Source organism: Notolabrus celidotus, unplaced genomic scaffold, assembly GCF_009762535.1.
Source record: "Notolabrus celidotus isolate fNotCel1 unplaced genomic scaffold, fNotCel1.pri scaffold_170_arrow_ctg1, whole genome shotgun sequence".
NCBI classification, from domain to species: Eukaryota; Metazoa; Chordata; class Actinopteri; order Labriformes; family Labridae; genus Notolabrus; species Notolabrus celidotus.
Window position 1 is genome coordinate 11,604 of NW_023260035.1, and position 11,287 is coordinate 22,890.

Below are 11,287 nucleotides of genomic sequence, written 5' to 3' on the forward strand. Positions count from 1 at the left end.
GAAAAAGCCCTATCCCCCCTGAGCTTCCGCTTGGACCTCGGTACCTCCAGGAGCAGCTGATCAGCTGACCTGAGGCACCGAGCAGGGGCATAGAGATGGATCAGCTCAGAGAGGTAGGGCGGGGCGAGACCATTTAAAGATTTAAAAACAAATAAAATAATCTTAAAATGGACTCTAAAATGCACAGGCAACCAGTGGAGGGAGGCTAAAATGGGCGTTATGTGCTCCCTTTTACGTGCTCCAATTAAAAGGTGAGCGGCTGCATTCTGGACCAACTGGAGACGTGCGAGGGAGGACTGACTGATTCCTAAATAAAGTGCATTGCAGTTATCCAGCCGGGATGTGACAAAGGCATGGATTACTGTTTCAAAGTGCTGTCGTGCAAGGAAAGGCTTCACCTTTGCCAGCTGCCTAATGTGAAAAAAGCTGGACTTTACTATAGAGCTGATCTGCTGATCCATCTTAAAATCACTGTCAAGCTTAAAACCCAAGTTTGCGACTTTCGACTTAAAATAGACGGCCAAAGGGCCCAGATCAACCGGAGGGAGTTCACAAGGGCCACTGGGACCAAACACCATTACTTCTGTCTTTTTTTCATTGAAGTTTAGAAAGTTCAAAGCCATCCATGCTTTGATGTCTTCAAGGCACGCAAGAAGTGCCCTGATAACATTTGTCCCGAAATTAAACCTTCTCTCTTCAAGGACAAAGCAAAGGTGATCTGGGAGGTGGACCAACATGAATCCATTAACACATTTTGTTGTTTCTATGATAGCTGAAGTTCTTGAAGATGTTTCACCTCTCATCAAAAGAGCTTCTTCACACATTGAGGCTCATTAGTGTGCTAATGATTGAGGTAGTTGAATGGGAATCACTAACAGTGCTGTTGACCCAGTTTCTCCTGGAGTCGTTATCACCCTCTGTCATAGGGTTGAATGATCCCAGGTGTGCACGGGGGATTCAGCTGTGTTGACAAAGAATCTACAACTGGTTCTGTGTTGTACTGTTTTGGCTGGTTTATTTATAAGCAGTACCCTGGTGATTTACTGCAACTCTGACCAGGACTCTCAAGCCAATGTGAAAAGGGAATTAAAGCTACGTCAACATTATATGTTGCAGTATTGTATCCAAAAGATGTCGCTCTGTGAAGAAAGATGCCGCTTCATTGTGCATAGCATGCTGGATACTATTTGCTAACCTGCCACCAGGCTGTACACATGTTTATTTCTGCTGTAAAGGTCGTCTTCTTTAGATGGGTGTGTATGTGTATCTCGTTGAACTGCAGTTTATAACACTTCCTCATGGGCTTCATATTTTGAGACTGGAGGTTGCCGCTTGACTGAGACTGTTTCAGGTTTCAGACCTTCTGTGTGATTAGGTTAGGTGATTTCTTGAGCCTGGTGGGACAGCTCAGGGTGTTGTAACCCTTTTCTGTCCATGGTTATCTGTGTGGCGGGAGGAGGAGGGAGGCAAAGGACTCAAGAGGTTACAGGATACTGTGGACCAAGGCACCAAACCAAAAAAAAGGAGAGAAAAGTAGAGACGAGTAGAGAAGTAGAGAAATAAAGAGGTACATAAATGAAGATAGAGGAAAGTAAAGTAGTGAGAAAGAAAAAGAATAACAAAGAATAGGGAAAATGAACTTAACTAAGGTAGTGGAATAAAAGTTAAAGAGTGTGTGTGTTTGTTAATGTATGTGTGTTTCATGTTTTAAGTGTGCTGTTCTGTGTGATGGGTGCTGAGATACCCCTTTGTAGACCGAAGCAGTTTCAGGACTGGTTCGGAGCTTGCACTCAATTGAGAACCAGTTTTTTCTGCTAGTGTACCGCTAGGCTCCCGGCCGGGAAACCTGGTTCCAGAGTGGCTCCAACTCTTTGCTGGTCTAGAACCACGAACCGCTTATGTTAGGGGGAGCCATGATCAAAAACACAACTCAAACGTATTTCCATCAAAATATAAAAGAGACTCATGGATTCCAAGGCAAAGCAGCGGTCGGCCGGGGAGACAAGCTGCCGTTGTCCGCCATCGTTGTTGTTGTTGTGAGGGAAAGGTTGCGCTAGCACTGCTGGGAAAAGCGGTCACGTAAATCTGACGTCATGACGTGCCTCTTCCACGGGCTTGAGCGGGTGGAAAAACAAACTGGTGCCGTGTTATGAGGGTGTCGAAAAGAGTTATTTGATCAGCAAGAGACAAGCCAGGCGCGAGTCCCTATGTGGGAAGGTGATGCTGACTTGACTCGACTGGGCTAAACTACCGTACGCGTGCCTCACAGGATGGTGATGAAACATCCTTTGTTCAAATTTCAGACAGTATCACAGACAGCATTTCACACTACTCATGTGAAAATGCTCTGTAACCTTTACAGGTGGACTTCATTTGACTCTCTCTCATCTTTTGAATGCACATGTCACACTGTTCCATGTGTCAGTAGGCTCATTAGTGTGCTAATGATTGAGGTAGTTGAATGGGAATCGCTAACAGTGCTGTTGACCCAGTTTCTCCTTAACTCGTTAACACCCTCTGTCGTAGGTGAGTCGTTGGGGTTGAATGATCCCAGGTGTGCATGTGTGATTTAGCTGTGTTTAAAGAATCTTAGAATCTACATCTACCAGATATCCAGACAAATCTGTTGAAATCTACCTCAAGGCAATCTGGTGTAATGCATTACTTTTTTCCCCCCAGACTTTATTACAGAAACAACAAGAAAAGGTTTGCTCAACACCTTTCCAGCAGCCAGTAGAGTCAGTTCCCAGACAATCAATCACTCTGTCACAGATGTAGAAAGTAAGAGGACCCAGATTCATATTTAAAAAAGAGAGAATTTAATAAACTAAAACAAACTTACTCCAAAGTAAATCAAGGGAACAAAAGAAGCACATGGACACTGGAAGACATGAACCCACACAAGGGAGGAAACACAGAGACTAAATAGACACACTGGGTAACGAGTAAGCACACACAGGTGAAGACAATCACAAAATAAAACACTGAAACCCAACTTAAGACCACAGGAAAACACAGGAAGACAAAACACTAAACACACAAGAACACAAAAACGGCAACAGATAGAACAGAACATGAATCAATGAAACACAACAAATGAAACCAGAACTGAAAGCAACCCATGACACAGTCTTTATTTATAAAGCACCAAATCCCAACACATGTTCTCCTCAGACTCTTTCCATACAGAGCCGGTCTAGACCATACTCTATGTTCTATTATAAACAAAGACCCAACATCAAGACCGGATAAGATCCAGTCCCATCTTACAGACAGGACTCAGTCTGATCTCATCTTAATCCACCATGAGCAGAGCACTTTGCAGCATTTAGCAAGTTACAGTGGCAAGGACAAACTTCCTTTAACAGGCAGAAACCTCCAGCAGGACCAGACTCATGTTAGACACACATCTGCTGAGACCGAGTTGGAGAGAGGGATAGAGGGAGATGAAGAGAGAGAGAGATGATAGTGTGGAGACGGATTGTAGGAGTTGTAGACAGTAAAAATAGAGGTAAATAACTGACTTTGTATTATTGTGTGCTTTGAGTCCTTTGTTTGCAATTGTTTGTGTCATGTTGCTTCAGTGGGGGTTGCACACTCCCCTAGCATTGGTTTGTTCCAGTGAGGGCGGGGCCAGAGGTGTTACAAAGGGTGACCCAACCCCCTAACCACTTAAGAGGTCTTTAAAAGGTCTGCAAGTTTAATCAACATGCACTAGAACAGTTTGCTGATCCTCGGGTAAGGACTGCTCTCTGACTTCCCAGCACTTCTATCTACAAACAACAACAACAACAATGATGGAGGACAACAACTTTGAAGGAATGCTTCAAGTCTTGCTCCCTATTTTGCGGAACCACATCAGCTTCCAGTCACTACTGGTCAAGAGACTCATGTCTGCTCATCTGGATTGCTACAGACAGAGAACACGCTCAAGGAAACAGGTAATTACATACACCTTTAATTCTTCATGGAGGGTTAAAGGAAGTGAGGGGGGGTCGGTTGTCTAAACCTATAGCAGCATAACTTGGGGTTGGAAAGGAGGGTTGGTCTGGAACGTCCACAGCAGAGAGGAACCTACGAGACAAGGGAGCTCAGGGACTCCAGAAAGGTCTATGGTTAGTAACTTTAATGGGACAGGAAGAGTTAAAGTGAGAGACAGGCAGAGAGAGGAGATAGGGGATCCAAGTGTGTCGGTCTAAGCCTATAGCAGCATAACTAAGCCTGATCCAGCTCTAACTATAAGCTTTATCAAAAGGGAAAGTTTGAAGCCTACTCTTAAAAGTAGAGAGGGTGTCTGCCTCCCGGACCCTGACTGGTAGATGATTCCTGAAAACTGAAGTCTCTACCTCCCATACTATAACATATTTATTTCTGTTACAGGTACTCCTTCGGATGATGGCAAGGAGCCGCTCGTCGGTTTCCTGGACACAACCTACATCTCAACACTGGTGGGAGTCCGTCGTTCCAGATTTCAGCCCCCGGCAGTTTGAGAAGACTTTCCGAATGTCCCAGGAGACGTTCGAGTACATCTGCACCCAGGTGAAGCACGTCATGGAGAAGAAGAACACAAACTACCGCTTGTGTGTCCCTGTCCAAAAGCGGGTCGCAATCGCCGTCTGGAAGCTGGCCACCGGCGACGAGTACCGGACCATCAGCCGCCTCTTCGGAGTGGGACTGAGCACTGTGTTTAATTGCGTTCAGGACTTCTGCAAAGCTGTCACCAGGGTGCTGCGTCCTGTTCACATGAGGTTTCCTGACGCTGAGAAGTTGGTGGAAATGGCGTCACTCTTCCAGGACCGTTGGGGAGTGCCGCAGTGTGTCAGTGCAATCGATTCACACCATCTTCCAATAATGCCACCGAAGGAGTATCCTCAAGACTATCGCAACAACAAGGGATGGCATTCGGTCATCCTGCAGGCAGTCGTGGATGGTAACGGACGTTTCTGGAACGCGATGGTTGGCGCTGCAGGGAGAATGAGCGATGCAAGAGTGCTGAGACAGTCATATGTGTGGGACACCCTGAGAGACACTGAAGCACTTAGCAAACACAAGGAGATCATCTCTGGCTGTGAAGTGGGACCGTACATGATTGGGGACTCGGCGTACCCCCTGCAGAAGTGGATCATGAAGCCCTTCACCCAATCTGCAGATTTGACCCCCGAGCAATGCACGTTCAACCACAGGCTGAGCTGTGCGAGTTCGGTCGTGGAGACGAGTTTCAGGAGGTTAAAAGGACGATGGAGGTGCCTACTCAAAAGAAACAACTGCACGCTGGAGCTGGTCAACAACATGGCGGTGACCTGCTGTGTGCTGCACAACATCTGTGAGGAACGTGGGGACATTTGCTCAGTGGAGCACCAAGACAGACACCTGAACGTTCAGCCTCGTGCTCAGGTTTTACGGGAGCGTGCTGACCCAGAAGGAGCTGAAGTGAGGGGCGCGTTAATGGACTACTTTAACCTACTTTAACTTGTGGTCAAGCTTTACGGGAGTGTGATGAGGTTATTTCAGTAATACAAAGGCTTGCATGTGTATTCTAAACAGTGTCTTTAATTTGAAAGTCAGTGCCAATACAGTAGAAATGAAAATCCCCATGTAAGTGTGTGATGTTTGAATAAAGAAACAAAACCAAGAACATGAGTGTATTGCTCTCTTTTGGGATTGGATAAGAGGGTTATTTGTTCAGTTTGGGCCTCCATCACTGCAAACATGGGCCTGCTCGTTGTAGTCTCTAAAAGTAGTATGGGAGGTAGAGCCTTCAGTTATCAGGCAGACACCCTCTCTACTTTTAAGAGTAGGCTTCAAACTTTCCTTTTTGATAAAGCTTATAGTTAGAGCTGGATCAGGCTTGGACCAGGTCTTAGTTATGCTGCTATAGGCTTAGACTGACACACTGGGATCCTGTCTTTCCCTCTCTCTCCTCTCTGCCTGTCTCTCACTTTAACTCTCCCTGTCCCATTAAAGTTACTAACCATAGACCTTTCTGGAGTCCCTGAGCTCCCTTGTCTCGTAGGTTCCTCTGGATCTCTGCTGTAGATAACTTTTTTAGGTCTGTTATTCTTTCTTTCTTTCTTTCTTTCTTTCTTTCTTTCTTTCTTTCTTTCTTTCTTTCTTTCTTTCTTTCTTTCCATGTTTCTTCATCCTTTATGTCTCCTTTTCTCATCCCGTCCTTTCCTTCTGTCATTCCTTCACCATTTATTATCCTCTTTTTCTTTCTTCTCCTTTCCCTCTCTTTTCTCTTTTCTTAGACCTTCCTGGAGTCCCCACTATCATCAATCAATCAATCACTCTCTCTCTCTCTCTCTCTCTCTCTCTCTCTCTCTCTCTCTCTCTCTCTCTCTCTCTCTCTCTCTTCATCTCCCTCTATTCCTCTGTCCAACATGATGTGTGTCTAACATGAGTCTGGTCCTGCTGGAGGTTTCTGCCTGTTAAAGGAAGTTTGTCCTTGCCACTGTAACTTGCTAAATGCTGCAAAGTGCTCTGCTCATGGTGGATTAAGATGAGATCAGACTGAGTCCTGTCTGTAAGATGGGACTGGATCTGATCCGATCTTGGTGTTGGGGCCTTTGTTAATAATAGAACATAGACTACGGTCTAGACCTGCTCTGTTTGGAAAGAGTCTGAGGATCATGTTTATTGTTACGCTCTTCTCCTGGACAGAGAAGGTATGATAGAGGGGTGAAGGAAGCTATCTATGTTAAGCTTGAACACCCTTCTCTTAACAGAGGTGGTGGACTAAGACACAATTAGTCTCCTACATACAATGCTGTTTTGAATTCTCTGTCAAAACAAGTAAGACAATACTCACACCAGAGACCATGTGACTCTAACGACCCACAGCTGACCCATCACCCTAACAACTGTCAGGAACTAGGCTAACGATTGTCAGGAGGTACTGAACGACTGTCAGGTGATAGGAGAACGACTGCCAGGAACTAGACTAACGATCCTACTTAGGACCCCTTTGTGACTCTTGGACACACCCACGACTGTTAGTGGCTTATATCTTCAAGCTCTTCCCCAGTCTGGTCAGAACTGAAGAAGCCTGTCAGAGGAGAGGTGAAATGTCTTCAAGAATTTCTACCAAGTCCAGTTGCCTTACGGATCAAGCTCTGGACTAAAAGAGAGTTGAATAAGGATCTGAGGGGCCTTCCTGGTTCATACACTAAAAGCATCTCTGAGATGTAGTCTGGTGTGAGGCCATGCAGTGCCTTAAACTAGTAAAAGATTTTGAAAATGAAAATTAAAAGAAACAAGGGGCTAGTAGACTTTTTAGACTTTAAAACAGGAATAATGTGTGCTCTCGTTCTGGTCTTGGGCTGCAACATTCTGAATTAGTTGCACTTGATTTATTGTGTTCTTCGGTAGACCAGAAAAGGAGAGCATAACAAAGGTCAACCTGCAAGGTATAAAAGCATGCATCACAACGAAATTCCACTAGATGTGTCTCTGATCTGTCACAGCACCAGATCTAGTCAATGTGTTAACTTCCACTGGATCCACTCCCTTGCCTTCCACAGGTCGGAGCCCTCAGGATCAGATACACAAGACTTCTATTTCTGCAGGATGCCGGAGCACAACGCGTCAATCTCAACAGAGCAGATGGAGGCGGGACAGGAAGTCAGGTTTCACCAAAACAAAGTGAAAACATCCGGTTAATTTTCAGAATAAAACACTCTGTGTTATCACCAGATCGTATTTCACTTAACTACAACAACAAACCAAAGTCATGATGAGCGGAGCCAGGCCTGGAGTCAACAGGTCAGAGGTTTTCAGAGGACCAGAAAGACAACATGGATGAAGAGAGGAGGAGGAGGAGAATCCTTGATTCGGTGATTACAGTGGGGAAAACCTCGGTCACATGACTCCAGCTGTCCGGAGGTTCTGCTCCATGCTGCGCTCTAAAAACGCATGACGGATGAGGGACCGGACATGGATCTGTGTTGCTTTCCTCTCAATGCTTCCTGTTTCTCTTCAGCTCTCCTATCAATAAAGGCAGTAGTAGTAGTTGCAGTGACTTTAATATCCTTCACTGGTATTTGCAGAATATGAAACACATCTCCTCTTTGTACCTCTTGCCTCCCCTCCTCCTGCGGCTGGATCTTGATCCCTGCTGTTTGTCCAGAGATTGTCTCTGTGTGGGTTTCTGGATGACGCAGAGGTGATTGTGTCGCTGTATCTTCTTTGTATGACTCACTGCTGAATTCTCTCAAAAGCTTTCATCCTCTCTCTCCGGTCTTACGGTTCTACATTTCCTGGCGTTGTGTCACACTCGGGTGAATGAAACATATCTCCTGGTGTTTCAGAGTCCGGCTCTGATTCAGTCATCTCCTCGGCTCCGCCTCTTTGTTTGAGAACATTCTGTGACTGAGTCAGTTCAGCTCCTCTGAAGGACGCCTGTCACAATAAGGTAATTATTTGCAGGGATTTTGTCAGGAAACGTTTAAATGAGCACAGAATAAGTTTGTTTCTTCTGCTCTGTCACAGTAAATACTAATTTAAAGAACCTTTTCTTTCTGAAACAGTACATTATTATGAACACTTCTATATCCTAAAACCAGCTTTTGTTTCTCTCCTGACACCCACGCATTTCCCTTTTCAATGAACCACGACCTCACTCATTTGCACATACTTGTTTGGCCTTGTGAATGTTCACATCAAAGCAAATATCAGATTCAAGGATGCAATGAATCTCATTCTGATCCCTCTTCATGACCGACAGAGTGAAATGAGATCATCACAGATCAGATTATTTATTCATTTAAACTGAATGGTAGCACCTGTGTTCAGCCTTCACTGCTCTTTGAGGACTCAAGAGTTCATTTTATAGTTGGCTGCTATTGCATTTTCGTATTATGGATAATGTGTGATTTTAAATAATTTTTGTTCTTGTTATGTTTTGTTTTGTGGACCCCCAGGAAGACTAGCAGCCACACTGTGGAAGCTAATGGGGATCCAAATAAAGAATAAAGACACAGATGGGTGACGTCAAGGAGACTATGTCCATTTATTCTACAGTCTTTGGTATTTTTTTTAGGATTTTCAGACATTTATTGGGACACCTGACTTCACATCATGACATCGGGTAGCATTAAGCCACTACGGCTGCTAAACCTTTTGTAAGTTGATGGCATAGACCAGGGACGTCCAAACTTTTTTCAAAGAGGGCCACGTTTGATGTTGTCAGAATACCTCAGGGCCATTGGATTCTACTGAGACTTAGGGATCCTAAAAGTTAGATATGAAATCTCTATTTAATAATTATTTTAATGTTTTTCTCAATAAATCAGTAACTAGGTAGTCCTCAGTTCTCCACAAGTCACGTAAACATTAACAAACTTTATCTTCTTCTGGAGGAAAATGTTTTTCATTCGGGTCGGGCAATGTGGGAAAAATAGTGTCTCATTATTTTCCTATGGCAGGATCACGATCTGGATTTAATCACACTTCTTTTTTGTGTTGTTTTTAAGAACATTTTTTAACAATAATTATTTTCCTGCATTCTGAACTATTTCTATGCATCAAATTTTGCCTTTTCTGTACGATTTCATAATTTTGATCTTGTCTTGTGTCCTCTTTTGTGTCTTCTGAACTTTCAGTGTTCATAAAGAACATTTTCAAATCATGATAAAAACATTAATTTGAAAACCTGTCAGCTTTAAGAGTTCTTGTGTTTCTTCTTTATTGCCGTCTTGCAGAATTCCCAGTGTTTTAGCTTTTAGTAGTCCATGTGAAGCTTTTTGAGACGTTTCTGGATTGACTTTAGTTTTGTTTGTGCGCTTGAAAGAAACTGCAAATGTACAGATGATTCAGAAGGTGATTAATTTCTGTGCTATAAATAACACAATTTAAGATGGAAGCTTGGGGCCATAAATAAATGGACCTTGGGCCGTGATTGGCCCCCGGGCCATACTTTGGACATGCCTGGCATAGACTGTATAAAATATGGACGTAGTATCTGTGACGTCACCCATCTGTTTCTGAAGAGCTGTTTTGAAGCCAATCGGCTGCGGCAGCCATATTGCTTCTGTCGAGCCAGTGTGACGTACAGAGGCGGGCTTTGAGCCTCCTAGCCAACAGCTGCAGTGTTCCTGCAGGCAGCTGTGCCTCTCATTGGAAGACTAGTAATCTCAATAACTTTGAAATTACCGAATTAGAAAAAAATTCACCCCCCTCACAGTGAGAGGACATGGGGAAATGAGCTATTCAGATTACACTCATCTTTTGTACCAGGCTGTAAACATGTTTATTAATGATGCAAAGATCGGCTTTTCCCCATTCATGTGTATGTGACTTCCGGTACTTCCGGAGCCAGCCTCAAACGGATCCTCGATGAACTGCAGCTTTTAACACTTCCGCATTGACTCATATTTTTAGACCGGAGGTTACCGCTTGGTTGATGGTAATAAATCAGAGGTGGGGGCGCTGGTGGCCTAGAGGTCTAAGCGCCCCCGATACAGAGGTTACAGTCCTCGTCGCAGGGGTCGCCGGTTCGATTCCCGGCCGGTCGACCATTTCCTGCATGTCTTCCCCCTCTCTCTACTCCCCATACTTCCTGTCTCTCTTCAGCTGTCCTAACAAATAAAAACAAGGCAAAAAAAAAAAAGCCCCCAAAAAATAAATAAAATAAATCAGAGAGCCAAATTTAACTACATCCGTGTCCGTCTCCAATCCGTCACAGCACCGGATCTGAGAGGTTTCTATTCTAGTCAATGTGTTAACTTCCACTGGATCCACTCCGTTGCGTTCCGGCTGCATCTCTGATCCAGCAGGTCGGAGCCCTCCGGATCAGATACACAAGACGTCTATTGTTGCCGGATGCCGGAGCAAGACGCATCAATCTCAACAGAGCACATGGAGCGGGACAGGAAGTCAGGTTTCACCGAAACAAAATGAAAACATCCGGTTAATTTTCAGAATAAAACACTCTGTGTTACAATGTTACAATGTCATTTAGCAGACGCTTTTATCCAAAGCGACGTACATACGAGAACAAGAACAACACAAGCAAAGATCTAGACAAGAGGAAACAAGATCAGTAAGAGTAACAAAGTGCTTCAAGTCCATTTGGGTGCAGGTACTGCCAAGCAGTGTAAAGGTAATGCACAAAGTAAATAAGGAACATCTACAATGAAGCAACCAAACAATTTAAGACCTTCCATTATCATCATCAACAATTAACATCACCACAATAATGACCAAAGTACCAAGTGCTGGGTCACTCCAGACCTGAACACAGACTCCCAGAGTCGAGCAGGACAGTGTGAGTCAACTGTAGCTGGAAGAC

At 44.3% G+C, this 11,287-nt stretch overlaps 1 protein-coding gene across 1 annotated transcript; it reads left to right on the forward strand.

Moving 5' to 3' along the window:
* Window positions 1-3,728: 3,728 nt before the first annotated feature.
* On the forward strand, window positions 3,729-5,632 carry zgc:113227 (uncharacterized protein LOC541506 homolog). The gene is made up of 2 exons (XM_034678525.1): window positions 3,729-3,941; window positions 4,381-5,632. The coding sequence occupies exons 1-2, from the start codon at window positions 3,795-3,797 to the stop codon at window positions 5,467-5,469; spliced, it is 1,236 nt and encodes a 411-aa protein (XP_034534416.1). The 5' UTR covers window positions 3,729-3,794; the 3' UTR covers window positions 5,470-5,632.
* Window positions 5,633-11,287: the final 5,655 nt, after the last annotated feature.